The sequence below is a fragment of the Balaenoptera acutorostrata genome, chromosome 9 (assembly GCF_949987535.1).
Source record: "Balaenoptera acutorostrata chromosome 9, mBalAcu1.1, whole genome shotgun sequence".
Classification (NCBI taxonomy): Eukaryota; Metazoa; Chordata; class Mammalia; order Artiodactyla; family Balaenopteridae; genus Balaenoptera; species Balaenoptera acutorostrata.
In genome coordinates, this window is record NC_080072.1 from 26,730,396 (window position 1) to 26,756,830 (window position 26,435).

Genomic DNA, 26,435 nt, shown 5'->3' on the forward strand with positions numbered 1-26,435 from the left:
ATTCTTTATTACTAGAATTTTATGTGAAATAATTGGTCCTTTCCAAATCATTCCCTATCTTTAGAAATTCCTGACATATGGAAACTTACTGCATCTCATAACACATAGGCAGATCCTCCTTCATTTCTTAAGCATATAATGTGATCAAACCTTTATTTTACTAACCAAAAAACCTTTTAAACACTTTAATTTAGCAAATGAATATACTATATTATGCTAACATTAAAATATACTTAATTTTCAAATAATATGCATTTTTCTTTTTTTTTCCTTAGGGTATCAATATTCATTTAGCTAAAAAAATGATTGAAGATCGGAGTAGGGATTACATGAACGCTAGGCGGGTAGCAAAGGTATGGAATTCTATCAGGCCACTTACTATAATGTTTGTTGTGAGTATGTTATTTACACAGGAGCTTTCCCTATCTGGTATTACTCTTAATATTTTCAATCATTAGCAGTCTTAACTAATGACAATTAATTACGTTGTCTGAGCGGATGATTATTTGAAGCAAATTACCTCTTTACAGACATGTTAAAGGACAAAATAGAATAAATCAAGTTTGGAAGAAATTATTTTTTAAAATATAGAAACAGAGGTCATAGAGACAAAGTTCTACCTAGAGTTGATCAAGTAGTTGTTATCCATCCCTCCTGTCAGCTCATACATATCCGAAAACTGTAATAATCTGTGGTCTAATGACATAGCTCTCGGGGACCGAGTTTTGTCTTGTGTACATAACTTTCCATTTGTTGACACTGTTAGAAGTTAGGGAAAATAGCCTAGACTATGAACTATTGAAATTTTAAAAGACAAATCATTTCTCCAAAGGTGGCAGTAACAGTGCCACCAGATCATCAGTCATGTTGATCTGTCAACTCCTCTGTCCTGAAGAGTGACTTCCTAGATCACCTGCAGAGAGGGCCCAGGGCTGTTCTTTTAACCCAGTCCTGGGAACCTCTTCTTGGGTAGGTAATCTTCTGTTATCCTTATTCCTGCTCTTAAATAGTTTTTAGGTTATATTAACAAAGTAGTATTTGGAAAAACTAGGCATTTTGAACAAAGTATTCCAAACAGATCAACTGCATTTCATACATCTGAGTTGTTCCTCAGCTTACCACAGAATTCTAAATACTTGTTGTCTAGGAATATGAGACAGTAATGAAAGGTTTGGACCGCAATGCTCCCTCAGTGCCTCCTCAGAATACTCCTCAAGAAGCTCAGCAGGTAGATATGTGGAAGAAGTACATACAGTGGGAAAAGAGCAACCCTCTTCGTACAGAAGATCAGACCCTTATAACTAAAAGAGGTAACAAGACTAACCCTTCTGGGACTCCAATTATGTGTATGTTAGGCCACTTGATATTATCGCATAGGTTACCGAGGATGTTTTTTACTCCCAGTCTTTTTTTCTCTTATGTTCTTCAGATTCAGTAATTTCTATAGATCTGTCTCCATGTTCACTGACCTTTGCTTTATCATATCCAATATGCTGGTGAGCCCATCTACTGAATTCTTCATTTCAAATATTCTACTTTTCAGTTGTATAAATTTCCATTCTAGAAATTTTTATGTTTTTTATAGTTTTCCTTTTTCTGTTAAGATTCCATGGCTGTTACCATCTTTTTCTTTATATCCTTGAACATTTTTATAACAATAGTTATAAAATCCTCATCTGCTAATTCCAATATCTGAGCCATTGTGGTGTTGATTTCTTTTCCTCTTGACTATGGGTCATTTTTTGTTTTGTCACAAGTCTAGACATTTAAAAAAATTTTTTGGACATTGTACAGATGTGTAAATGGTACATAGTAAAGACTAGATTCTGTTATCTTCCTCTGAAGAATGTTGAGTTTTCTTTTAGCAGGGAGTTAAATTACTGGCAGATCTCCTGGACCTTGTGGAGGCTTGGTTTTACACTGTTAGGATGAGTCTCTGTTAGTGGCCTTTATCTCACAGTAAATCTCTTAGTCCTGGGATATAGTCTTTACTCCCAAGATATAATGGAAAGTTCAAGGTGTTTACTCAGACTTTCTTAACTTGATGGGACTCAGATTCCAGACTTGGTCTCCATTACAGTGGGCAGCTGATGAGATATCTATCCAGCTCTTTCAGCTTTGCTTTCTGCTCAGGCTGTTTGTATTCTTTCCTGTGTATGTCTATTTTAGAGTCAGTTGAAGATCTGAGGGCATTAGGCCCAGATTTTCAGCCTCCACCTTCTGTGGCTCTCTTTTGGGGGATCTTCCCCCTTAATTTCCAGCTGTTCTTGTAACCCAAAACTCCATGTTACTTACCTCAAGCCAGTAAGACTTCAGCATTTGGCTTGAGTTCTAGCTATCCCAGAACTATACACACAGGGGTGTGCACTTGAGGGGAAAAGCCATATTAAATATATATCTCACCTAGTGTGATTCCAATTTTTTAAGGGCTCAGTCCTCTCCAGTTTCTTTTTCTTTTGGTCATTCTCTAGTGCCTTTAAACAGTTGCTTTTTGTATTTTTCAGTTTATGATTTTTTTTTTTTTTCAGGAGAGTTAGTCTGATACAGACTACTCTGGCACTGTCAGAACTAGAATTTGGAACTTAAAAAAAAAAAATTCCTCAATCTTGCCTTGCTCTCTCAGCTGGAGGCCTTTGCAAGTACTGTTTCCTTTGTTTACACCATTTTTGTATCTACTCCTGTCCTTCCTGCCTCTACTTACTCTCTCATCTGACCAGATTCTATCCCTTCTTCAGGTTTCGCTTAGATGTCAGTTCCTTAGTGAAGCCTTTCTTGAGTCTCTAAACTATGTTAAGTCCTGCTGCTGTAAGTTTCAAGAGTACACTCTACTTTCCTCATCATAATACTTATTACTTTTCATAACTGCGTTCTTAATATCAATCTTCCCACTATACTGCAGACTTCTTGAGTATAGGAAGTCTTATTCACTGGTATATTCACAGTGTCTTTCACATTCCCTAGCATATAGTTGGCACTCAATAAATATTAATTTAATAAATGATGAATGGATGGGGTTTGGGTGGATGATAATGCCAGAGATCACTGAAGTTTTTTTATTTCCAATTATCATTCATTACTGAGGGCCCTGTCTTAGCCTAAAAATTGAGTTGTGACGCTTGTATTGATAGTTTTGTAAATAATATTTATTCTAATTGAATGTTGCAAATGTCTTCCCTTAGTTATGTTTGCTTATGAACAGTGCCTGCTTGTGCTGGGCCATCACCCTGATATTTGGTATGAAGCTGCCCAGTATCTTGAGCAGTCAAGTAAACTGTTAGCAGAGAAGGGGGTGAGTATTTATTTGTTTCCCCCTTTTGATCTTTTCATGGTTTTGATATAGCAATAATTTGCTAAAAGTATAGCACTGAATTTTGGTAATGAAGTGTAGGTATTGAAAATTTTAATCTTATGTCACTATGAATCTTAGTGACCCTCTTATATGATTAGACTACCTTAGTCAGAATTAAAATATAGTGGCTCTTCTTTAATGTATTAAAGTGATGAATCATTTAGAGTACTTCTATGATTCTTCTTTATATTAAATAATGGAAGAAGTCTTTGGAATTTTTTTTTTAATATTTATTTATTTATTTGGTTGCACCAGGTCTTAGTTGCAGCACGTGGGCTCCTTAATTGCAGCAGGAGGGTTCCTTAGTTGTGGCATGCGAACTCTTAGTTGCGACATGCATGTGGGATCTAGTTCCCTGACCAGGGATTGATCCTGGGCCCCCTACATTGGGAGCACGGAGTCTTATCTACTGTACCACAAGGGAAGTCCCTGGGATTTCTTAAGAATCCAGAAATGCATATGTGTCCATACGTATATACATATGAGTGTGTGTTTTATTCTCTTTCAGCTTTATTGAAATTATTGTAAGTGAGCTTTCTTTTTTCTCTCCTAGGATATGAATAATGCCAAATTATTTAGTGATGAAGCTGCTAATATATATGAAAGAGCAATAAGCACTTTATTAAAGAAGAATATGCTTCTTTATTTTGCATATGCAGATTATGAAGAGGTGAGTTAAAATATTTAGAACTTTCTTGTAATTGGATTTTTTACTGCAGCACTGAATTTTTTTTCTGGCTGCTTCTTTGCCACGCATATTGCTTTTGGAAGACAGAGATAATGCAGAATGAACAGTTATTAGTCCTTAGCTCATTATATATTTATGCTCAAAGCAGGTGCCTTTGTGGGGTGCAGCCTCTGGATTCCTCAGAGCTCAAATCCTGCTTGTTTATGAATATATATTTATATCCACTTCTTCTCTACCACCTTAGAGTCGCATGAAGTATGAGAAAGTTCACAGTATATATAACAGACTTCTGGCAATTGAGGATATTGACCCCACCTTGGTAAGTAACTTTACAAGTCTCCTTCCCACTTTTGCAGTCTGCTTTAATTTAAAAAAAATTTAATTTACATAAAGTAAAATTCACTGTTTTTGTTGAATTGTTAGTTCTATGAATCTTGACCAATAACATAGAGTTATGGGACAACCATCACAATTAAAATACAAAACACTTCAATCACCCCACAGAAATTCCCTCATGTGACCCCCTTGTAGTCACCCCTTCCCTGTCTCCCATCCCGACAATTGCAGATCTGCTCTCTGCTCGTTTCTTCTGTTGTTGTTTGTAAGTGCAGCGCTATGAACCAGCCACAGTGGGGCTTTCTCTAACACCTTCCTTGTGAGCATGGTTTGAATACCACGTAATAGTTGCTTAATAAATATTTCGTTTTAAATAAATAGAGGCAGGAGAAACCAATATTCTGGGAAGCAGTTGGACAAGAACTCACTTTATCCTGAATTCTACTCTGTAATAGTGGTTTTCAAAGCCCTGAATTTCTGCAAAAGTGCAGCAGAGCTCTTTCAGTGGGAGGGGAAGGGGAGGGGCCAATGCGTGGGGCTCTAGACCCTCTGCCTCAAGTCAACTACAGCTATACTCCTTTTTTTGTTTGTTTATCATGGGATTCCACTGCTCTAATTGCTTGCATTTAGTCATCATTTTAAAATTCATTTAGCAAACTGATCTGTGCTATGCACTGTGCTAGATTCCAGCAGTATAATGACACATAAGTAAAATTCCTTTCCTCAAGGAACTCATAGTTCATTCATCCATCTATTCATCTGTCTAAACTGGGCAATGTAGTTTGACATCATCAAAACTGAGCAAATCAGGACCCTACTCATAGTCACCCTGTGTACAGTCCAGAGATGTTTGTTCATTGAACAAATACTGCATACTCATCATGTGTTGGGCAATCTGTAGGTGCTAAGTATAAAATGACTCAAATAGTTTATCAGTAAAGTTACATTATATGGTCTTTAGGAAATAGAGTAGTGGGCTTTTAAAGTAATAAATCAAGAAATACTAGCATTTTCTAGTATTTTCACTTTTATTCCTTCTTTAAGATTTAATTTGCATGTTCTGGAATTAGATAATTGTGATGATTGCAAAACCTTGTGAATATACTAAAAACCGTTGAATTATACATTTAAAGGGTGAATTTTGTGCTATGTGAATTATATCTCAATTAAAATATTAATTTGCACGTCTTTAATACCAGAAAAAATTTGCTTGTGGATTTAAATAGTACACTATCAATAATCTTACTTTTTTATTTCTCGAGTATTCAAAATTGCTTCCTTATACAGCAAAACGTGTTAGTACTGCAGTAAGGTGAACCTGTATTGGATGCTACAAGGTTCACGTTTTGCCTGGTCTGTAGAAAACAAATACTTTTTTTGTGTAGGTATATATCCAGTATATGAAATTTGCAAGAAGAGCAGAAGGTATTAAATCTGGAAGAATGATATTTAAAAAAGCAAGAGAAGATACCAGAACCCGCCACCATGTCTATGTTACTGCAGCACTCATGGAGTATTACTGTAGTAAGGTAAGTCCTCAAATAAAATATAAAGATAAAATAATTTCCTTCATATGAGATAAATTAATTAAAAGAAAGGCAGTCCTAATTTCTGTCATTAAGTTTTATTATTTATTTATTTATTTATTTATATCTATCTGGTTTTTTTGGCCGCGTTGGGTCTTCTTTGCTATGTGCAGGCTTTCTCCAGCTGCAGCGAGTGGGGGCTACTCTGCCTGTTAATTTATACCTTATTAAACTCCACATTTCTGAATCTGAATCCCCTTGAATGGTTTTTAGCTCTGTAATTTTTACTTAACATAATTTTAATCTCCATTTTAATTCTTAATATACCTTGTCATATTTAGATGTTATAGTTTTAATATTCTTTGAGTATCTTGTTTGACATTGCGTGGAAATCAGTACTTTCCTCTCTACTTCTAGGACAAATCTGTTGCCTTTAAGATTTTTGAGCTGGGGCTAAAGAAATATGGAGATATTCCAGAATACGTCCTGGCCTATATTGACTATCTTTCTCACCTCAATGGTAAGTAGATTCTAGATCTGTAATGGTTACTTAATATTAAGCCATCAATGTCATTCTCTGAAATTATGTTGCTGGGTTTTTTTCTTTCTCAAATGTATTACATTCTGTCATCACACCAGAACCAGGCACTTGACAGGCACTCAAATATTTGTGGCCTGTCAACTATGAATTTATACTTATTGCGTAATGGTTGATGCCTTTCGATTCTGCAGAATGGTCTTTAATTTAGCATCAAAGTCCCAACAGTAATAGGATAAAGCCACAAATCTCTAGCCACAAAAACTCAAAGATGCCCAAGTAGTAAACTGCTTTGAGGCTACTGGGGAAGATATTTCAAAGGAAACATTATGTTTATGAGCATCTTTATTTTCCTATTTTGTTGTAATAATAATGACCATCTTTTATTGAGTTCCTGCCTTATACCAGGCACTAGGCTAGAGGATCTGTGTATGTATGTATGTATCTTATTTAGTCTAGTTAACCACAGTCCAGGATATGTAATTTCTTGACTAAAAATGATCTGGTTTAAAAACTGATTTAAGAAAGAAATATGAAATTATGTGCCACGTAAACAATTAGATGTAAATTAGATATCACAGGTAAATATTAGTGATTTTAATGATATTTTAGAAAAATATAGCATTCTGTATACCTAAATAGTAGAAAAGAATAAAACTTAAACATGATTTTATATTTCAGCTTAGTGATTCTACTCTCTGGAAAAGGACTTAACTCCAACAAGTGAGACAGTGGAGCATTTAATTAAAAAGAAATTTTCTTGTATGAAATGAATGTTCCTCACCAGTTTTATATTGTTTTGCTTGATTTTTTAGAATAGTTACTAGGATGTACAATATTTTACTCTAAAATTGAGGATGAACTCTAAAATTGAGGATGAACTCTAAAATTGAGGATGAACTCTGATGTCAGCATTATTATCTTCTAAAATCAGTGTCTTCGTTTATTCATCAACCCATCATTTATTCAGTAGTTTTGGTTAGTAAGGTCTGGAAATACAAGAATAGGACTCCATTGTTACCCTCAGAGTATTCTCCTTGGGAAATCAGATGTGTAAACATAATTACATCATAATTTGATTCTTAATTGTGGCATAAATTCTGGGGTTAAGTGTATAATAGTGTTTCAGATTTCTCATCTGCAGAATGGTTATAATAAGAGTACCTTTCATAGGACTGTTGAGAGAATTAAATGAACTTTTGCATGTATTTGACTTATATATGGAATGTGGTAAGCATACAATAAATGTTAACTATTTAAGGTGATGGTGGCAATCATGAAAAACCTGTGCTAAATTCTATAATAGAGCCTTGAATGAATTACTTTGGAAGCACAGAGAGGAGAGTGTAATCTAAGTTCCAGAGCTGTGCTATGCAATTATGGTAGCCACTAGACTACTAAGTTTTGAGCCCTTGAATTGTGGCTAGGCCAAAATGAGATGTGGTGTAAGTTAAAATACATACTGACTTCAAAGAGATAGTAGAAAAGAAATGTAAAATATCTTAATAATTTTTCATATTGATGACATGTTGAAATGATAATTTAGATATATTAGGTTAAATAAAATATATTAAAATTAATTTCACCTGTTTTTATTCTTTTATTTTTATTTTTATTTTTGTTTTTTGTTTGTTTTTATTGTTTTAAATGTGGCTAGCAGCAAATTTAAATTATTGGATAGCACTGTTCTAGAGGGTGAGAGAAGGCAGCATGAGACGGGTCTTGAAGGATAAGCAATCGTTTTCCTAAAGATACAGGAAAATGCATTATTCCAGGAGAACACAGCATGTAATAAGCAGTGGAAAGTTATGTGGAATGGCAAAAAGTGTGTCTGGAGCAAAGCTTGGAATAAAGCTAAAAGAATAAAATGCAAGATTTACTTATTTCTTTAAGTACAGTATGTTAAGTTGAAGATAAAAGCCATGAATATGGTGCCATCTTCTTTGGTTCAATACATGTCATCTCTTGGTTTGACTCTGCATATTATGGACATGTAGTAAAACTGAGTAACTGCCCTGCAGCAGTAAAAACCAACTACTCTGTTGGATTTTTTTTTAACAGTTTTATTGAGGCATAATTTATATACCATAAATGCACTCATTTAAAATATGCAGTTCAAAGAGTGTTAGTAAATTTACTACTAGATTCTTAAATTTTAATAGATCCCTTAGAGCTTAGCAAGAAGTGTCATTTTCCATTTCCAGCTACAGACCTCCCAAGACTCTTAAATTTTAATCCACCTCTGGTGACCATTCTTATTCATTTGCCATTTGCATATTTATCTACCAATCTGGATATAGTACCTATATAAGAATTTAAAGTAGTTAAATATAGAGTAGTCCTGGTGCAGCAAAATAAGAAAATCAAATATCTAAATTTGAGCTTGTCATCCTCCACATTCAGTGTATTTTAAAAATATCAATAGTTTGATGCTTATAATGTCAACAGGTATGTAATTTTCATTATTTAAACATAAATGAGATATCTGATTCAGATATCATCACACTGTTATAAATTGTTTGACATTACAACTACACTATACTATAGAAGGAGGGCTAAACTAGAGGTAAAAAGACCTGGCTTCTAGTTATGGCTCTATTACTCAATAACTGTGAGCCACATCAACTCACTTCATCTTTTTGAACCTCAAGCTTCCTCATCTATAAATATTAGGTGTGATAATAGTTAGATCTCTCTGCATAGGATTTTTGTGAGGATTAAATGAGATAATGCATTGTTGAATTATAAAACTGCATTTTTAAAAATATTTAAAATCTTCTTTAATATCCTAGAGGACAACAATACTCGAGTTTTGTTTGAACGAGTTTTAACATCTGGAAGTCTTCCACCTGAGAAGTCTGGGTAAGCCATTTTGAATACTTACTGGTCACGTTCTAATATTTGAATTGTGGTCTATGGGATGAACATTTGCTTGTTGTGAGTATACATTCCAGGAGAAATTTCCCTTCTCTCTTGAAGCTTAATTTACAAATGCCTGCCTTGCCATATTTTCATACCTGTTTAAGATTTGTTAAAAAAATTTTTGCATACTGAGAGATGCCTTAGCAATTTATTATTAAATATTTTAATATATCTTGCTATATATCCCTAGAAATTGATATGAACAAACTAGAGAAGAGTTCTGAAATTTTTACTTCTTACTCGAGAGCAAAGACTCTTACAAAATGAAAATTTGTTTGACAAATTATATCCCTGATTTATGGTTTGGACTCTGTCGGTTTTACAGGAGGAACAACATGGTATAGTGGTACAGTGAAAGTAGTAAGGCTTTGGAGTCTTGGGTTCAAATTCCAGCTCAGGCAACTACACCTTGGGCAGATTTCCTCACCTTGCCAATCCTTACGTTCTTGTCAAGTAGCAATAATGTCTACCAGTATAGGAATTTTGTGATAGTCCTCTACATAGTATATAATAGGAACTCAGTGCATTACTTTAGTACAAAGGTGCTTACTGACATACATTTATTTATTTATTTATTTATTTATTTATTTAACATCTTTTTTGGAGTATAATTGCTTTACAATGGTGTGTTAGTTTCTGCTTTATAACAAAGTAAATCAGCTATACATATACATATATCCCCATATCTCCTCCCTCTTGCGTCTCCCTCCCACCCTCCCTATCCGACCCCTCTAGGTGGTCACAAAGCACCAAGCTGATATCCCTGTGCTATGCAGCTGCTTCCCACTAGCTATCTATTTTACATTTGGTATTGTATATATGTCCATGCCACTCTCTCACTTTGTCCCAGCTTACCCTTCCCCCTCCCCATGTCCTCAAGTCCATTCTCTACATCTGTGTCTTTATTCCTATCCTGCCCCTAAGTTCATCAGAACCTTTTTTTTTTTTTTAGATTCCATATATATGGTAAGCATACGGTATTTGTTTTTCTCTTTCTGACTTAACTTCACTCTGTATGACAGACTCTCGGTCCATCCACCTCACTACAAATAACTCAATTTCGTTTCTTTTTATGGCTGAGTAATATTCCATTGTATATATGTGCCACAACTTCTTTATCCATTCATCTGTCAGTGGACACTTAGGTTGCTTCCATGTCCTGGCTATTATAAGTAGTGCTGCGATGAACATCGTGGTTCATGACTCTTTTTGAATTATGGTTTTCTCAGGGTATATGCCCAGTAGTGGGATTGCTGGGTCATATAATAGTTCTATTTTTAGTTTTTTAAGGAACCTCCATACTGTTCTCCATAGTGGCTGTATCAATTTACATTCCCACCAACAGTGCAGGAGGGTTCCCTTTTCTCCACACCCTCTCCAGCATTTATTGTTTGTAGATTTTTTGATGATGGCCATTCTGACCGGTGTGAGGTGATACCTCATTGTAGATTTTTTTTTTTAAAGAGTTGTATGAACCAAAATTTCACAGAGTGAATAGCCTTTCTTTTTTTAAAAAAAGATTATTTAAAAATTATTTATTTTTGGCTGTGTTGGGTCTTCGTTGCTGCGTGTGGGCTTTCTCTAGTTGTGTGTACTCTTCATTGCGATGCGCAGGCTTCTCACTACGGTGGCCTTTCTTGTTGCGGAGCACGGGCTCTAGGTGTGCGGGCTTCAGTAGTTGAAGCACGCGGGCTCAGTACTTGTGGCTCACGGGCTCTAGAGCACAGCTTCAGTAGTTGTGGCACACGGGCCTAGTTGCTCCACGGCATGTGGGATCTTCCTGGACCAGGGCTCACGCCCGTGTCCCCTGCATTGGCAGGCGGATTCTTAACCACTGTGCCACTAGGGAAGCCCTCATTGTAGTTTTGACTTGCATTTCTCTAATGATTAGTGATGTTGAGCATCCTTTCATGTGTTCGTTGGCAATCTGTATATCTTCTTTGGAGAAATGTCTATTTAGGTCTTCTGCCCATTTTTGGACTGGGTTGTTTGTTTTTTTTTGATATTGAGCTGCATGAGCCTTACTGACATTTAAGTAGAGTCTTAGAGAATTAATTTTGGCTGTTAGAGAAGTGGTGCGGCACAAATTTGTCCCCAACGATCCATATTAATGGGAAAAAATAGAGAGCATGTTAGATTTCGAAATATAATTTTATTCATACATTGCCCCAAGAATGTATTCTACATTTTAATTCATGCCACTGCAAGATGGTGAAGCCACATCATTCAGGAGAAACTGGAACTCTGTCTAGGTTCCTTTTTCAACTCTTCCACCTAGAGTTTACTCTCTCTAGTGTAAATGTCTCTCTTACTGGCCACAAAGGATAGGAAGGTATGCTAAATAAGTAAAAACTCAAAAAAAAGCCTTAAATTTGAAAATATTTAGGGTGAAGGGTTATGATGACTGTAATTTACTTTCAAATACTTAAGCAAAAACAAGATGAAGCAAATATGGCAAAGAATAATGATTAAATCTAGGTTATGGTATATAGGTATTCATTATACTACTCTTTTTCTGAAGTTTGGAAATCTTTATAATATAAAAAGAGAGACTTGTATAATTTTTTTAAAAAAAGGGAGGAAGGGAACTTAAAGCTTTTTTCTAAGCCCCAAACCCAGAATAGTAAAGTATTGATGATATTTATTTTCTTACAGAGAAATCTGGGCCCGATTTTTAGCTTTTGAAAGTAATATTGGTGATCTAGCTAGTATACTCAAAGTGGAGAAAAGACGGTTTACAGCATTCAAAGAAGAGTATGAAGGCAAAGAAACAGCTTTACTGGTAGATAGATACAAGTTCATGGATTTATATCCCTGCTCTGCAAGTGAACTAAAAGCGCTTGGGTATAAGGTATGTACTTGGGCTCAAGATGTGTGTAGTGTCTTTACTTTCCTAATGTTTTAGAATAGTTCATGGATAAACTTCACTCTAAAGTAACTTCTGAAATAGAAATTAATCTAGCTTTAGAATAGATTTGCAGGATACAAAAAAGTTCAGGGATTTTCCTTGGGTTTGTGAAATATTGAGTATCAACAGTACTGAACAAAATGAGAATTAAAATGAGATTTAACAAACTTTCTTCCTGGAAATTGTTAATGCGTTATATCTTATGTCTTGTGGGCAGATGGAGGAGGTGGGTGAAGGAAGAAAAACAAAAGAAAATCTGAATGTCACTTAGGTTAGTTTTTCTCTAATAGCTCTTAAGACTGATGTGTGTGTTTTGACAGGAGATCATATATAGTAATTCCTGCTATATATTTTGTAGATATAATGAAGAAACATTATAGCTTATTAAATCCATAAAGTTCCTTGAAGGATTTGTATCTTTAAAACAGGGCTCCTTCAGTGGGGCCCTTTAGGAAATTAGCTTATCTAGGAATGGAACTCTTCTGTTTGGACTACTGAGTCATAAGGAAACAAATCTGGAACCTGAACTCATTCAGGCCAAGAGGAAAGATTAATGTTTACACACTCCTAGAAATAGCCCTTGCTGAGAAAACCATTGTTCTATCATTTCTTGATTTTTCTGTGTCATGTGAACAAAGACTAAGATGGAAATCCAAAGGGAAGCTATATCCACAAGAGTCCTAGATTGGTCCCCTTAAGCCAACCAGCATTAGGATGTTCCTCGCCATCATTCTGTATTTCCTCACTGCCCTCTTTTAGCCTGGGTCTCACTGGCTAAACCAGATTAAAATAAACTTCAGACCTTTTCATTAATGGAAGCTCCAGTTGTGTGCCAGCCCCATGTTCCTATTCTGAACTAAGGGGTTACTGCTCAGGGATCAGCAGGTTCTGCTTCTGGTTTAACTACTTCTTAATGAAAAGCCAAAGACATTTTAAGACTATTATGTGGAATTTTTAGGCTATTTCAACTTTGCCAAGATGAAAATGGAAATTAAGGAAGTTAATGAAAATATCTAAGTAGAACTACTTCTTGAATATGAATTTTCCATCTTGTATTTCTGTTTCTGTTCTTTTGTTTATTTGGAAAGGATTATTATGCTTTTGTGTGTCACACATAAGTGAGAGAGGGAAAAAAAGAAAAAAAAGTAATTCCCAGTAGGCATACTCATTTAGATTTGCCACCAAATGCATATGAGCAAATTTTGAGAATATGAAATTCTCTTATATCCCTTGATGGTGGCAAAAGAGGCTCTTTTGGTTTTAGACAGATTGACACTGGTTACCTGTAGCAGAGGAACTTCTCTGGGATAGGGCCTCTTTAATAGGTAGCATGTTGCTCCCTTTGACATATCTCAGAAGGTTGCTCTCGGCCCTGGCAGGCATTGCTGGGACACTGAAAAGAAGACTGGATGGGTGTGAGGTCAGAGAGGCCTGTGCTCTCAAATCCTCTCTCTACTTCTTAGCCATCTAACATTGGAGACAGCAGAACCTCTTTTGAGTGTCAGCCCCTTCTATAAAATGGAGGTGTTACTATTTGCCTCCTCAAAGAGGGAATAAATGGCAAAAACTGACAAATAGTGGTTGCTCAACAAACATTCCTTCTCCCCTATAACAGTATGTTGGGAGTAATTTTTCATTTCATTAGCAAAATTTTATGAACTAATGTAAGTGATGATAAGCTTTATGTTAGGTTTCATGAAACAGCACCTTACTTAATCCAGGTTCTTCACTTAGAGAACCTGGTAGATGATGTTCAATTTTAGTGGAAGGGAGATATCAGGAAAATATCTAAAACCGCAGATTTTCTTCCAAATTACCCCACCTCTACCTGGTATGTATTACCTACAAAAACTTGTATCTATCCTACAAATGTCCCACCTGGCGACACTGAGTCTAATGATTCTTAACACTGGTCTTTACAGCCCTTTAGCTTTCCTTGTTAAGAACCTTTACTATCATGGAAGTTCTCGCTTATCTTTCTCCATTCTCTCTATGGTTTTAACCCAGTTATTCACAGTGTATCCTCAAGATTGTAGAATTGCAGTTATACTCTATAAGTCCCTTTTTCAGGTTTAGGATTCTTCTGTTCTGCATTTTCAGGATGTCTCCCGTGCTAAGCTAGCAGCTATAATTCCAGACCCAGTTGTAGCTCCTTCTATAGTGCCTGTTCTGAAAGATGAAGTGGATAGAAAACCAGAATACCCTAAACCAGACACTCAGCAGATGATTCCATTTCAGCCACGACATTTAGCACGTAAGCCATGACTTTAGATCCAGTACTGAGACCTCAGTTTGTTTGTTGGTTTAACTGGAGAGGTGTGGGGGGCAAAGTAATGTGACCTTTCCATTGCAGGTTAATAATTAGACTCAGGGTCACTATGACAGGTGGTTTGGCTGTAATCTTTGAACCAAGATGAGTTTAAAATGTCTTAAAAAAGAAAAAAACAAAACCTCATTGATCCAGATTGCAGTAACCCATTTTGGCAGTGATACTTAAGACAGTTTTCAGAAATGCTGCTACATACAGATTACCTGCACAGCTGGAAACTTACTGTGGTGATGTTGTTTGGTATCGTTTATACTTACTAATGGGTAGTAGCCTCTCTGGATTCTATTTGAACAAGGCCCTTATGATTAAATATGTTACTGTATAACTGACTTTAAATGGGATTGCTGAAAAAATGACTTGTGAGGCTTAGGCATGATTTGTGACAAAAACTGACTAGCTCAGCCCCTGGGTTGTCTTATGCAAAGTCACTTGTTTACTTTTCTGCCTCCCAGTGGCCATGGGGTTGAGACTGCTTTCACTGTCTCACCCACTTGAGTTTGGTCAAACATATAAAGCTCTAAAAACATTTTAAGATGTCCAGAACAAAGCAACATAGACTATCTGTACATAGTAATTTATGTACAAATTACTTACGTTAGTTCATTACATGTGTAGAAACTCTTCCATCCCATTTGATCCCTACTCTTCTTTTACAGCTCCGGGCTTACACCCTGTCCCGGGTGGAGTGTTCCCAGTACCACCTGCAGCAGTTGTTTTAATGAAACTTCTCCCTCCTCCTATTTGTTTCCAGGTTTGTTCACTATTTTCATGATAGATATTTGCTCTATGGGTAATTATAGTAATTGTGTGCTTTTTCTCTTGTATCATGGGAAATACAAAGTAGGGCTCTTTTGTCAGATTATTGGGGATTAAATTTTCTTTGTATCAAAATAGGGTCCTTTTGTACAAGTGGATGAACTGATGGAAATTTTCCGAAGATGCAAGATACCAAATAGTAAGTGATGAGCCTCCATTTCTAGAGTGGAATTCACATTGTTGTTTCCTAGGCAGGAAGTTTCCAAAACCAGCCAGCCATCTTGCAGAAGTACAGTGACACCTAGGAGTGATCCAGACCCTCTTTGGTACAGAGAGGCTTGTTCATGTTCTTATTCTTCTAAGAAAAACATCATAAAAAGCTTATCTTTTCTGTTCATGTGAACATGCACTATCAGGTTTGGCTTATGAAAATAATTTTATTAATTTTAACAGCAGCTTTTTTGTCTTTAAACTATTTATTCAATAGTATCAGTAGTACTATCTCAGAATTTCCTAATAGGAGGCTACAAAATTATAAAGTATCCAAAGTAGTACATACATATTCCTTCACAGTCGCATACTTTTAAACATCCTCCAACAACAGTCCTTTTTGTTTTGCTTCAATAGCAGTTGAAGAAGCTGTGAGGATCATTACTGGAGGAGCCCCAGAGCTAGCTGTAGAAGGCAATGGCCCGGTGGAAAGTAATGCAGTACTCACCAAGGCTGTCAAAAGGCCCAACGAAGATTCAGATGAAGATGAGGAAAAGGGAGCTGTCGTTCCCCCTGTTCATGACATTTACAGAGCAAGGCAGCAGAAGCGAATTCGGTGAAGCAGGCACAGAACCTGCCTCTGAAAGAAAACTCCTATCCAGGATTCCTTTTGCCTCTTAAGTCATATGTTTAAAAGAGACAATGCTTTGTTACAAAGTTCTTGGAAACAAAGTTGTATTGTCATTGGTGCCTCTATTCATATGCTTCTTGAGAAAAACCAACCAACCTATGTGAATTTTAGGATTTGGAACAGACCTATGCTCTAAGCAAAATTAGGTTTTCAAAAATGTGAGAACAGTACAAAGTGGCAGAACCACATTTTGTTCCCGCTTCAAGGGTGTCTTGTATGTACCACTTGAAGACTTGTGGGTTTTCAACAGTTTTATTTTAAAAACTGGATGGCTTATGATTGTAAAGCATTTTATCACATTTTCTGAAAACAACAGCTGTTCTTGGTTTGCTTATGTAGAGTCCTGCCTTATTGTTTGTTTTATTTATGGCAGAATGTACGGAATCGGTTTTGTAGTTTAAAATTTTAAAAAACAATCCTTTAAAAAATAAAAGGATCTCAAAAAAGTCATGTCTCCTGCTGCTGCTTTCATTCAGATTTTATTTGAAATAGCTACTTATGTTATTTAGCCAATACTGTTTGTTTGTTTAAAAATAAATGTCAACAATGTAAGGAAAAGTCATCCTGTATTTACTATATATACACTTAACTGTTGTCCTTTCCTGGTCTTTTTTGCTACTATTTGAAAACATGAGGGATCCATTTTTAAGAAGCAAATTAAACATTTTAGAAATTTTCAAATATGAATGCATTTTTCCCAAATTAAATCTGAGTGAGATAGATTGAGATATTTTATCTTTCATGTCTCTTAAAAGCAACATAAGTGTGGGAATTCCTTTAACCACTCACTGTCTTGCTCTCACATAAATATATTTCAAAAAGTGCTCAGTGTTCAAGAACATTTTTTTCATCAGCTAAACAAAGACAGCATTAAAGGAAAACTACAGCCGAGTAACCAAAAACTAGCTACAGTGAGCAAAACTTACCATAAAAATTAAAAGTCAGAAGAATTAAGTTTTGCTCTTTTTTAGCAACGTTACCTCCTCTTCACTCATTTCTAGAAAACTAGACCAACAACTAGTTGAGCCTAAGGATTGTGATTCAGAATAAAAGCTAAAAATAAGGAAAAAAGAGGAAAAGTAGGAAGGCTATAAAGAGACAATCTTGCATAATGGGTACACAATTTAGAATTTGAATTCAAGTGTGATTAAATATCAGCTTCAAATATTTCTATAAAACCTATAATAAAAGGTTATCTTGAATCACTTTCTTATATAAGTTTATACATAGCAAGGTTATATTTACCTAAGTTGATCACAGCATATGTCTCCAGTATTTTCCCAGTAAAGCTGAGAAAAATTTCCTCAAAACAAAGTCAGCTGCCTCTACTTCAGATTTTGTTATCTTCCTAAGAAGTATCATTTTCAAGCTGTGTGGGTTTTTTTTAATATCATGGTTATCAACAAAACAATCTGAAAGGCATAAGTAGTACCATATAGCAGAAACTTTAAAATATAGAGCTATGGAATCTTTCCTGAAGTGCTATCTTTGGGTAGTGTATTGAAGAAGACAAAATGGTTTCAAATACCTGTAATGGTCTGTAACAGTGTTCCCATGTGACAAAAGAAAGCCACGTGATTGATTATGGAAAATGCTTTTTTTTTTTTTTTTTTAGCATTGTAATAAGAAAACACACACGCACACCCCTACCTACCTTGGGGAAAAGTGCTACTAAGGACCGTTAAGGCCATTATGTGTATTACAATTGCTCCTACTACATTTATTTCTAAGACTTTTTCCCCTAGAAATTATATGACCTTTAAACTTAAAAAGGATTATTTCTTAAGAAAATATTTTCTAATGTTCTACCTGATATATATATATATATATGAACTTTTAGTTTTTATTATGATTTTGTCTGAATGTTTGATAATTCCTTTTGTAAACATAGTGAACAAGTAGCATGATGTTAGAAATCTGAAATTATTTTTGGAAATCTATCTGTAGACTCTCATGGTATATATAGCCAGTCCTACATGTCCAAGGACTCTCATATATCCATATTGCTGGACCCAGAGAAATTACCAAAAGATATCCATATCTTTCCTCTTTATAAAAACAATGACAGCATCTCCCCACAATTCTAGAACTGGATAAAATTTAAGGACCATAAATGCTTCCTAAACAAAAACCAGTCAAACTCTGGCTTTTAGCACTGAATTTCAAACGAGAGGTTTTATCTATGTTGCCACACATAGTAAAGTAAAAGGTTATAGCTACCTAGTAAATATAAAACTGATCAAATTGTACCACTGGAAAAGAATGAAAAAATATACCACTTTTGTCAGCATATTGACCTTGGGCAATAATTATTAATTTATTTGGTAATTTTATAATCCTCTATTGGATATGCTTTTTTAAAAAATAATAAATTTATTTATTTATTTATTTTTGGCTGCGCTGGGTCTTCGTTGCTGCACGTGGGCTTTCTCTAGTTGTGGCGAGCGGGGGGCTACTCTTCGATGCGGTGCGCGGGCTTCTCATAAATTTTGGTTTTTACATTTCAGTTCCCAAAGCAAACTTCATTAAAGTTGGTAGTTCTTACTTGACTGTGACGTTCAGCAAGTGAAGTTATATTTCATTTAATAAAAATTTCAGAAGTCTTGAAAGGTAATTCATACCAAGCAACAAAAGTCAGGTACCATATTACTAATTTAAGTAAAAACTTAAATATTCAACAGAAGTGAGCTTACCAGTGTCTGGGAATAAAAGTCCAAAAAACCAATTCAGTTTACTAAATTTTCTTCCCCGTCTGAGCCCTGACCAAATTTCTGCTTCGAGCTTACAGCAGACAGTACTTTAAAAAGCAGAGGCAACAAGAATTAGAAAGGAAAAAAAAAGCGTTACTTCGATTTTAAGGTTGCTTTTAAGTCAGAAGTTGCACTTAAAGGTTCTCAATGTTTAGTTCAGATAAAACAAACACAATAATGGTGAAATCTGACTATTGCTACCAACTCCAGACACATCTGATTACTAAATTAAGTGACATTCCATCAAATCAGGCCTATAGATTAGTTCAGAAGGCAACACAGTATGACAGAAACCCACACTAGGGGCAGTTTTAAGTAAAATTCTGCCTGTTCAGGTTTCTGACACTTCTAGCTTTTTCTGAAAGTGTCAGTGAACATTTGATAGGTTAATAGAGGCTTTTAGGCCTAAAGGTTTTCCCCTACCCCATCCCATGAACTGCTTTGAATACTGTGAATAAAAAGGCAATCCATTAAAATAGGTATACAATATAAAACCCAATATAAATACACAATTGCAAACATCATTGTAATTCTTTATTTAGATTATGTTTTCAATGAGATAGTGCCTTTTAATATGAGTTTCATAGCCCATCATCCACTACCATTCAGTCATCCACTCATTTGTTCATTCATGCATTCATTTACTTCAAATGATATAGAGGTGGAAATGGGGAGAAACCACTGGGGTGGAGTGAACGGCAGCAGATGAGAAAAGTAAGATTGCAGCTCTAGCACAGAAGAGATGGTAAAAGAAAATAACAGTCTTGGGACAGGACAGGAGGAAAACCTTCCCTACAGGCCTGTAAAATGTGCTTGACTGAAGGGAGGTTGGGCACCAACAGTCGAATCTGTCATGATAACAGATATGCACCTACAGGCAGAGGGTTATATGCTCTCCTTTGTTGCTAATAAAGTCATTCATAGTCCTTTTGCATGTACAAAGCATTCTAATATCCATTATCAAATTTAATCCTCACAGGAAGTGTGAGTTAGGAGTATGCTCATTTTATGGGTGAAAATACGGAGCCCAAGGAAGAATAATTAGCCCAACATCACATGACCTTGCAAGAAGGCAACAGAGGAAAAACTCAACCCAGATCTTCCTCTAAATCAGGAACTTTCTGCACAATCCTACTGCAGTCTACTTAAGTTATTCCAGTCAGATTTACTACAGAATGTCAGACTTGGAAAGGCGCTTGTAAGGTCAAATCCAGTCCTTTCATTTTATAGGAAATGGGTCCTGATTTGCTCGAGCTAATCACATAACAGAAATGGGATCAAAACTCTGGTTTCTTGACAGCTCCCAGTCTTTCCACTCTACCACCCTGCCTCAAAATTAAAAGAAATACAAATGTTATACATAGAAATCAGGGCATGCCAAAATGTCACTGGAAATCAAACAGCAAACACCTATTCCCTCCCTTTGAAATTCACCAGGAAAGTAGGCTGCTCTATTCCCAGCTATCTTAAGACTTTGGAGAAAGTAAAATAAGCCACAAAAACAGAACTGCTAAATAATCCATTCAGAATTGTCAGCCAGTATGTGCACGTTATGTGCCTATTGAGTCAAACTTTTTAATAACTTCTCTTCACAGAGAAAAAAGTTCCTATACACCTGTCCACTGCATTAATCAGTAAGATATATCAGTGTAACTCTTACCTGAAGTATATTTATAAAGGGTTACATAAACGATCACATTTTACAGCTTGCTTTAGAATAAGATTAAAAAATATATATATGTAGAGTGAGAATCCACCCACTATCCACCCAATCAGTTGAGGGCTGACAAGGCAGCAGTTACCGCTCTAGACATTCATTCATTCATTCATTCAGGAGACTATTAAAGAAATCTAACTGACCTGCTGATATCAACCCAACTCTCAAGGCAATCAGTTCTACCCACCTACAGTGAAATACTAGTGCCAAATAAACTTAGCACTTCCACAAAAGACATGTTCTCCACAAACCTGTTAGGCAGGAAACCATATCAAATGCAATCAGTATGCAGTATATAACCCAATTCAATTCTGAAGGATAATTTATACGCCAAAGGTATTTTTGTCTTGGAGGGAGAGCCATAGGGGGGGAGTTCTAAGTAGATGCTTAGCAAATATTTCCTGAGTGACTAAATGAACTAAATGAATTTTCCTGGCCCTTAGTGATAATCCTATGAGACTCCAGGAAGAAAACTAGCTCACTTATCTTCAAAGAGCAACAACAAAACGATTCAATATGAATATTGTGATTCTGAACTTTGCCATCTTCATTCTGGCTTCTGTAGAATTCCACAGTGGACACTGAGGTAGTGGGGGCCACAGGAGTCTGTGAAGCTCCCTGTTATATACGCATCAAGATTTCAAACTGTTCAAACTTCACTCTGTCTATGTAGGAACCCACGAGGGCAAAGAAAGAAAAAAACCACCTAAGAGTTAACTCTTACAAAAGAAAGCAAAATGAAGAAACTTTGAGATTTAGGGAAAATGGCTGCAGGAGCTGGTGGCCCACCCTGCATCTGTGAGGGTAACGCTCCTCTCCGGCATCCTTGGATGCGGAGGGAGGGACCCAAACACTGAGGCTGAGGCAAGCAAGAGTGCTGCCCCCAGGAACCTCATCCTCTGCAACCAGTGAGCACAGCTGCCTGCCACCGCAGCCTTATCTCCAGAAACGATTCCAGAGGTGACCTCATTGAACAAGCTACAAAAGATGTGATTTTGTTCTTTGAAACCTTGGAGGATTTGTCCTTCAGCCTAAACTTTATTAATATGACCTCTGACCCCGTAACCCAGCATACACTTCTGACTGCAAGTAAAAATATTAGAAGCAAATACTTGCAGAAATCACATTCCCAGTATAACCTTCACTCCTCTTGAAGCCTCACATCACTACACAGTGTACAGGGTGGATGTTTCCCCAACGCTGTTCCCAGCTCCACCCCAGCCCTCATCAGCTTGAATGAAGGGATTCCTTGCAGGATTCTGGCAACTGGAGATCGCCCAACAACTTCATGGCTCTGTTTCTAACAAAGCATCCCTGTCTAAAATACACACAGGCACGTGCGCACATTTTATTTTTTTTAACAGAACAGGTCACCTGTGAGAGCCAAGCTACCCTTTCAGTCACAGGATATGTCAGGAATTCTGGTCACTGAAGTTCCTCAATAAATACCAGGGATTTCCTATAACTTCGTTATCCAAGAAATAAGTGAGCTACCGCTATTTTACCTGAAAACACTTAAATCGAATGCTGGAATTCGAATCCAATCAATACATCTATGTATTGTATCAGAGTGAACTTTTCAGTAAAAACTTTAGACATCTGTCCTCTTCTATATATTACACTAACATATATTTAAAAAAATATTCCTCCTTGACTTTCAAGGCATGAAAGTCACAGAATTTTCCTTTCTCTAGATCCCACAACTGCTATCATCCAGGCTCAGAAGTAATTTTGTATAAACAAGTAAGCTTTTTAAAATCAAATAACTCTCCTCTAGAACAAAAGGGTTCTGGGCCTCCGGGTAGCCCAGGCAGGGAGAAAGCAATAAATAGTGGGTGCAGGAGGTGTGTGGAGGCAGTAAGACTATATAAAGTCCTTCCAACACAAAATACCTGGAAGGAGGAGGGCTGGGCTGGGCAGGAGAGGGGCAAGGGTCTAAACGCATCACGGCCTGGTTCTGTTCACTCTGGGGTGGCTGTCAGATACTCCTGGGTGTCTGAAAGAAAAACGAGCCAGATGACACGAAGAGGTCCCAGGCTCCTGGGAGAGACGAGGCAGCTACGATCATGATAGAGTGTGAGTGGAGACACACGGCAGTCCACCCGTTAAAAGCTGAGTGCTACCTACAAAACTAACGATAACGAAAAGCTTCTCTGATTTGTAAACTTGCACTCATAAACACAAACCCTCAAAACAGAATTAGGTACATTTTTCAACAAGTCTTTTCAACAGTGATACACAATATTCTTCCTTTTGGCATCAGTGCTGTTAAACAGAAATGTACTAAGCAGCCATTTTCCAAAGCAACACTACAGCTGAGAACAGGTCCAGTGGGTAAAACTGCTGCTGTAGGGAGCAGAGGCGTTAGGGTCTGACAAGGATCTTACTGAGGATCGCATCATAGTAGGGACTGAAGACCATCTTGTTATAGTTGACCAGGCGCACGAACTTAATGGCAACTTCCTCCAGCTCTGTTTGAACGGGACCTAATCCCCCTGGGGCTGTGGGCAATGGCTTCTGATGACTGGAGACAAGGTAGGTTTCTAAGAAGGTCAGGACTCGGGAATCTGCGATAGAAAAGAATGCAGTTGTTTGCTTCTTGGTCAGGGTGACTTTACAAGCTTCTATTTATGCTTCAGTTTTCAGCTTAAACATCACCTTTTCGGGAAAGTCTTCCCTGACCATCCTGAGGCACCTCCCACTTCTGAACATTCATCCCATTTGTACTGTACCCCCCCCACCGCCACAAAGCTGGTCCGCTCCACGGGGTGGGACCATGCTCATCTTATTCATCGTTCTCTCCCCAGCACCCAGCACAGTGCCTGCCATGAGGCCTGGCCACCAGGCAAAGCCCAAAATACACTTGGAAAGCAAGGATAAATGTATGAACGATTAAGGGGAGATTAGAGTGCTGCCAGGTTCTGCTCTCAGAAGAGCAAGGCACACTGAGACCAACATTAGCCATTGTTTAAGATCATATAAAAAGTGGGAGGAAAAATAAAGCAGGAAATGCAAGTTCAAAAAAGAAGAGAAAGGGACTTCCCTGGTGGCACAGTAGTTAAGAATCCACCTGCCAATGTAGGGGACATGGGTTCGAGCCCTGGTCTGGGAAGATCCCACATGCTGCGGAGCAACTAAGCCCGCGAGCCACAACTACTGAAGCCCGCGCGCCTAGAGCCTGTGCTCCCCAACAAGAGATGCCACCGCAAGGAGAAGACCGCGCACCACAACAAAGAGTAGCCCCCCCTCGCCGCAACTAGAGAAAGCCCGTGCGCAACAACGAAGACCCAACACAGCCAAAAATAAATAAATAAATAAATTTATTTAAAAAAAAGAAGACTCTTGGGCTTCCCTGGTGGCGCAGTGGTTGAGAATCTGCCTGCCAATGCAGGGGACACGGGTTCGAGCCCTGGTCTGGGAAGATCCCACATGCCGCGGAGCAACTGGGCCTGTGAGCCACAACTACTGAGCCTGTGCGTCTGGAGCCTGTGCTCCGCAACAAGAGAGGCCACGACAGTGAGAGGCCCGCACACCGCGATGAAGAGTGGCCCCCGCTTGCCACAACTAGAGAAAGCCCTTGCACAGAAACGAAGACCCAACACAGCCAAAAATAAATAATAAATAATTAATTAACTAAGCACTTAAAAAAAAAAAAAAAAAGAAGACTCCAGCACTATTGGCTTGTGATCTAGATTTTCCCATAAGCCCACATGAAAGAAGCCTAAGCCTCCTTCTCCAAAGCCTGCAATGAAGGCCATGGAGTTGTGGGCAACTTGTCCTACTCTGAGGAATCATTTAGTTTGATGGTTCTTTAGCCCACCCCCTGCTATGATATTTTTGCACTTTCCTGTGTACCCTCAGCTGCCAAAAAAGTGTGTGTGCAAGCCGCACCTTGAAGATTTTATTACAAAAGCAATAGCGGCATTTATATTAAATAAGCGTTTTCAAACTTCACACCCACCTCATGCCCTAGGGAACCTTCTCAGGTGCAACTGACTTACATCCTTTGGAGTCCAGTAACACACTTAACTGGCTGTGACTAAACAACCTAGATGACAGGACTAAGGGAGCAGCTTAGTAGCCAGTGGTCTCCTCGCAGCACTTCCCCACATCCCCACCCCGGTTGACAACAATGATCTCGACAGTCCGAGGGCCCTGCAGCATCAGGAGGGTCCTCCTGAGGGACCTGGAGATGAAACTGTGACTAACGCGGGCCTGAGATGAAATTTTAAAAAGTCATGGTATTAGAAGCACACCCATGTCACTGGTTCAGCCTCTACTCCAACCTAGAATCTGATAACCACAGATCATTCTGCTTTTGCCTGAAGCCTGCTAACTTTTCATTATTTATAAGATGAACATCTATCTGAGTTCATAAAGAAGTTAAGGAAGGACTTTACAATTAATTAAATGACAATAATTTAAAAAATTAAATATTAGATGTATTAGATGTAAAAATTAAATATTAGATGTAGTGAACAGAATCAACCAGTGATGATGGAAAGTAACAGCTCATATAGCAGAGTTATATATATATATATATATATATATATATATATATATATATATGCCCCCTGCACTGGAAGTGCAGAGTCTTAACCACTGGACCACCAGGGAAGTCTGGAGTAATATTTTTAATAGCTGCAACTCGTTAGTGAGGCCTCCCTATGTGCTGCCAGGTTCTGCTTAAGCACCTTACATATCTTATCACCTGCAGTCCTCTCAGCAACCCTGCAGGTGTTGGTATTACCCCCTTTTCAGAGATGATGAAACTCAAATATCACGTCACTTGCTCAAGCTACACAGTAAGTGCTTGTAAAGAAAACCCGTCCTAGCCCTGTACTACAGCTATGCTTCTCCCTTACCCTCGCGCCACTACCACATTCAAAACGCTTCTGACTCCAGATCTGGGGGAGAAGGGTCCCCACGCCAAGCAATTCTCTGTGACCCCAGCTGGGCGTCCTACAATTTTACTCAGTTCTGACACTACGTGGAGATAGCCTCAGATCCCACAGGTTAAGGGCTCAGGTCCACGAGACTGCCCCCGACTTCAGAAGCCAATCACAAGGAGGAGGCCCCCAGGTCATCCACAACTTCTGACTTGACTACAAATCGGAGGTTGCCATGACGTCCTCTCCCTTGGATTTTGATGATTTGCTAGAATAGCTCACAGAACTCAGGGAAACGCTTACTTAGGTTTACCAGTTTATTAAATAATAAAGGATCTGATAAAGGATACAAATGAAGAGTCGGAAGAAGGCATACATAGGGTGAGGTCGGGGAGAGTCCCGAGGGCAAGAGCTTCTGTTCTCGCGGAGCTGGGGCGCACCACCCGTCCACTACACGGATGTGTTCAGCAAACCAGAAGCTCTCCAAACCTTGTACTTTGGGGATTTCTGTGAAGGTTTCATCATGTAGGCATTTCTAGCCCCTCTCCTCTCTCTGGAGGATGGAGGGCGGGGCTGAAAGTTCCAAGCTTCTAATCATGGCTTGGTCTTTCGGGTGACCAGCCCCCACCCAGGAGCCCATCAAGAGTCACCTACTCAGAACGCAAGACACTGCCAGCACCCAGGAAACTCCAAAGGACGTAGGAGCTCTGGGTCAGGAGCCAAGGTCAAAGACCAAACACCAGAACAAAAGATGCCCCTACCAGGCTACTAAAAAAAAAAAAAGATGCCCCTAGCGCTCTTACCACTGAGGAAACTACCAGAGTTT

The 26,435-nt window shown here is 37.8% G+C and overlaps 2 protein-coding genes across 7 annotated transcripts in view; one reads left to right on the forward strand and one right to left on the reverse strand.

Moving 5' to 3' along the window:
- CSTF3 (cleavage stimulation factor subunit 3) overlaps window positions 1-18,028 on the forward strand; it is a 70,511-nt gene extending 52,483 nt beyond the window's left edge. Inside the window, exons 9-21 of the mRNA XM_007181042.2 lie at window positions 276-353; window positions 1,148-1,310; window positions 3,180-3,289; window positions 3,903-4,019; window positions 4,282-4,356; window positions 5,759-5,902; window positions 6,317-6,419; window positions 9,230-9,299; window positions 12,015-12,210; window positions 14,368-14,521; window positions 15,253-15,347; window positions 15,491-15,551; window positions 15,980-18,028. Coding sequence (XP_007181104.1) covers window positions 276-353; window positions 1,148-1,310; window positions 3,180-3,289; window positions 3,903-4,019; window positions 4,282-4,356; window positions 5,759-5,902; window positions 6,317-6,419; window positions 9,230-9,299; window positions 12,015-12,210; window positions 14,368-14,521; window positions 15,253-15,347; window positions 15,491-15,551; window positions 15,980-16,182 — 1,569 coding nt within the window. The 3' untranslated portion in view covers window positions 16,183-18,028. The remainder of the gene's footprint in view (window positions 1-275; window positions 354-1,147; window positions 1,311-3,179; window positions 3,290-3,902; window positions 4,020-4,281; window positions 4,357-5,758; window positions 5,903-6,316; window positions 6,420-9,229; window positions 9,300-12,014; window positions 12,211-14,367; window positions 14,522-15,252; window positions 15,348-15,490; window positions 15,552-15,979) is intronic.
- Window positions 18,029-19,520: 1,492 nt separating this feature from the next.
- Window positions 19,521-26,435, reverse strand: part of TCP11L1 (t-complex 11 like 1) — a 34,125-nt gene continuing 27,210 nt past the window's right edge. For all 6 annotated transcript variants that reach the window (XM_007181032.2, XM_007181033.2, XM_007181038.2 and 3 more), the window contains one exon: window positions 19,521-23,287. In XM_007181032.2, the coding sequence (XP_007181094.2) occupies window positions 23,085-23,287 (203 nt within the window). In that variant the 3' untranslated portion in view covers window positions 19,521-23,084. The remainder of the gene's footprint in view (window positions 23,288-26,435) is intronic.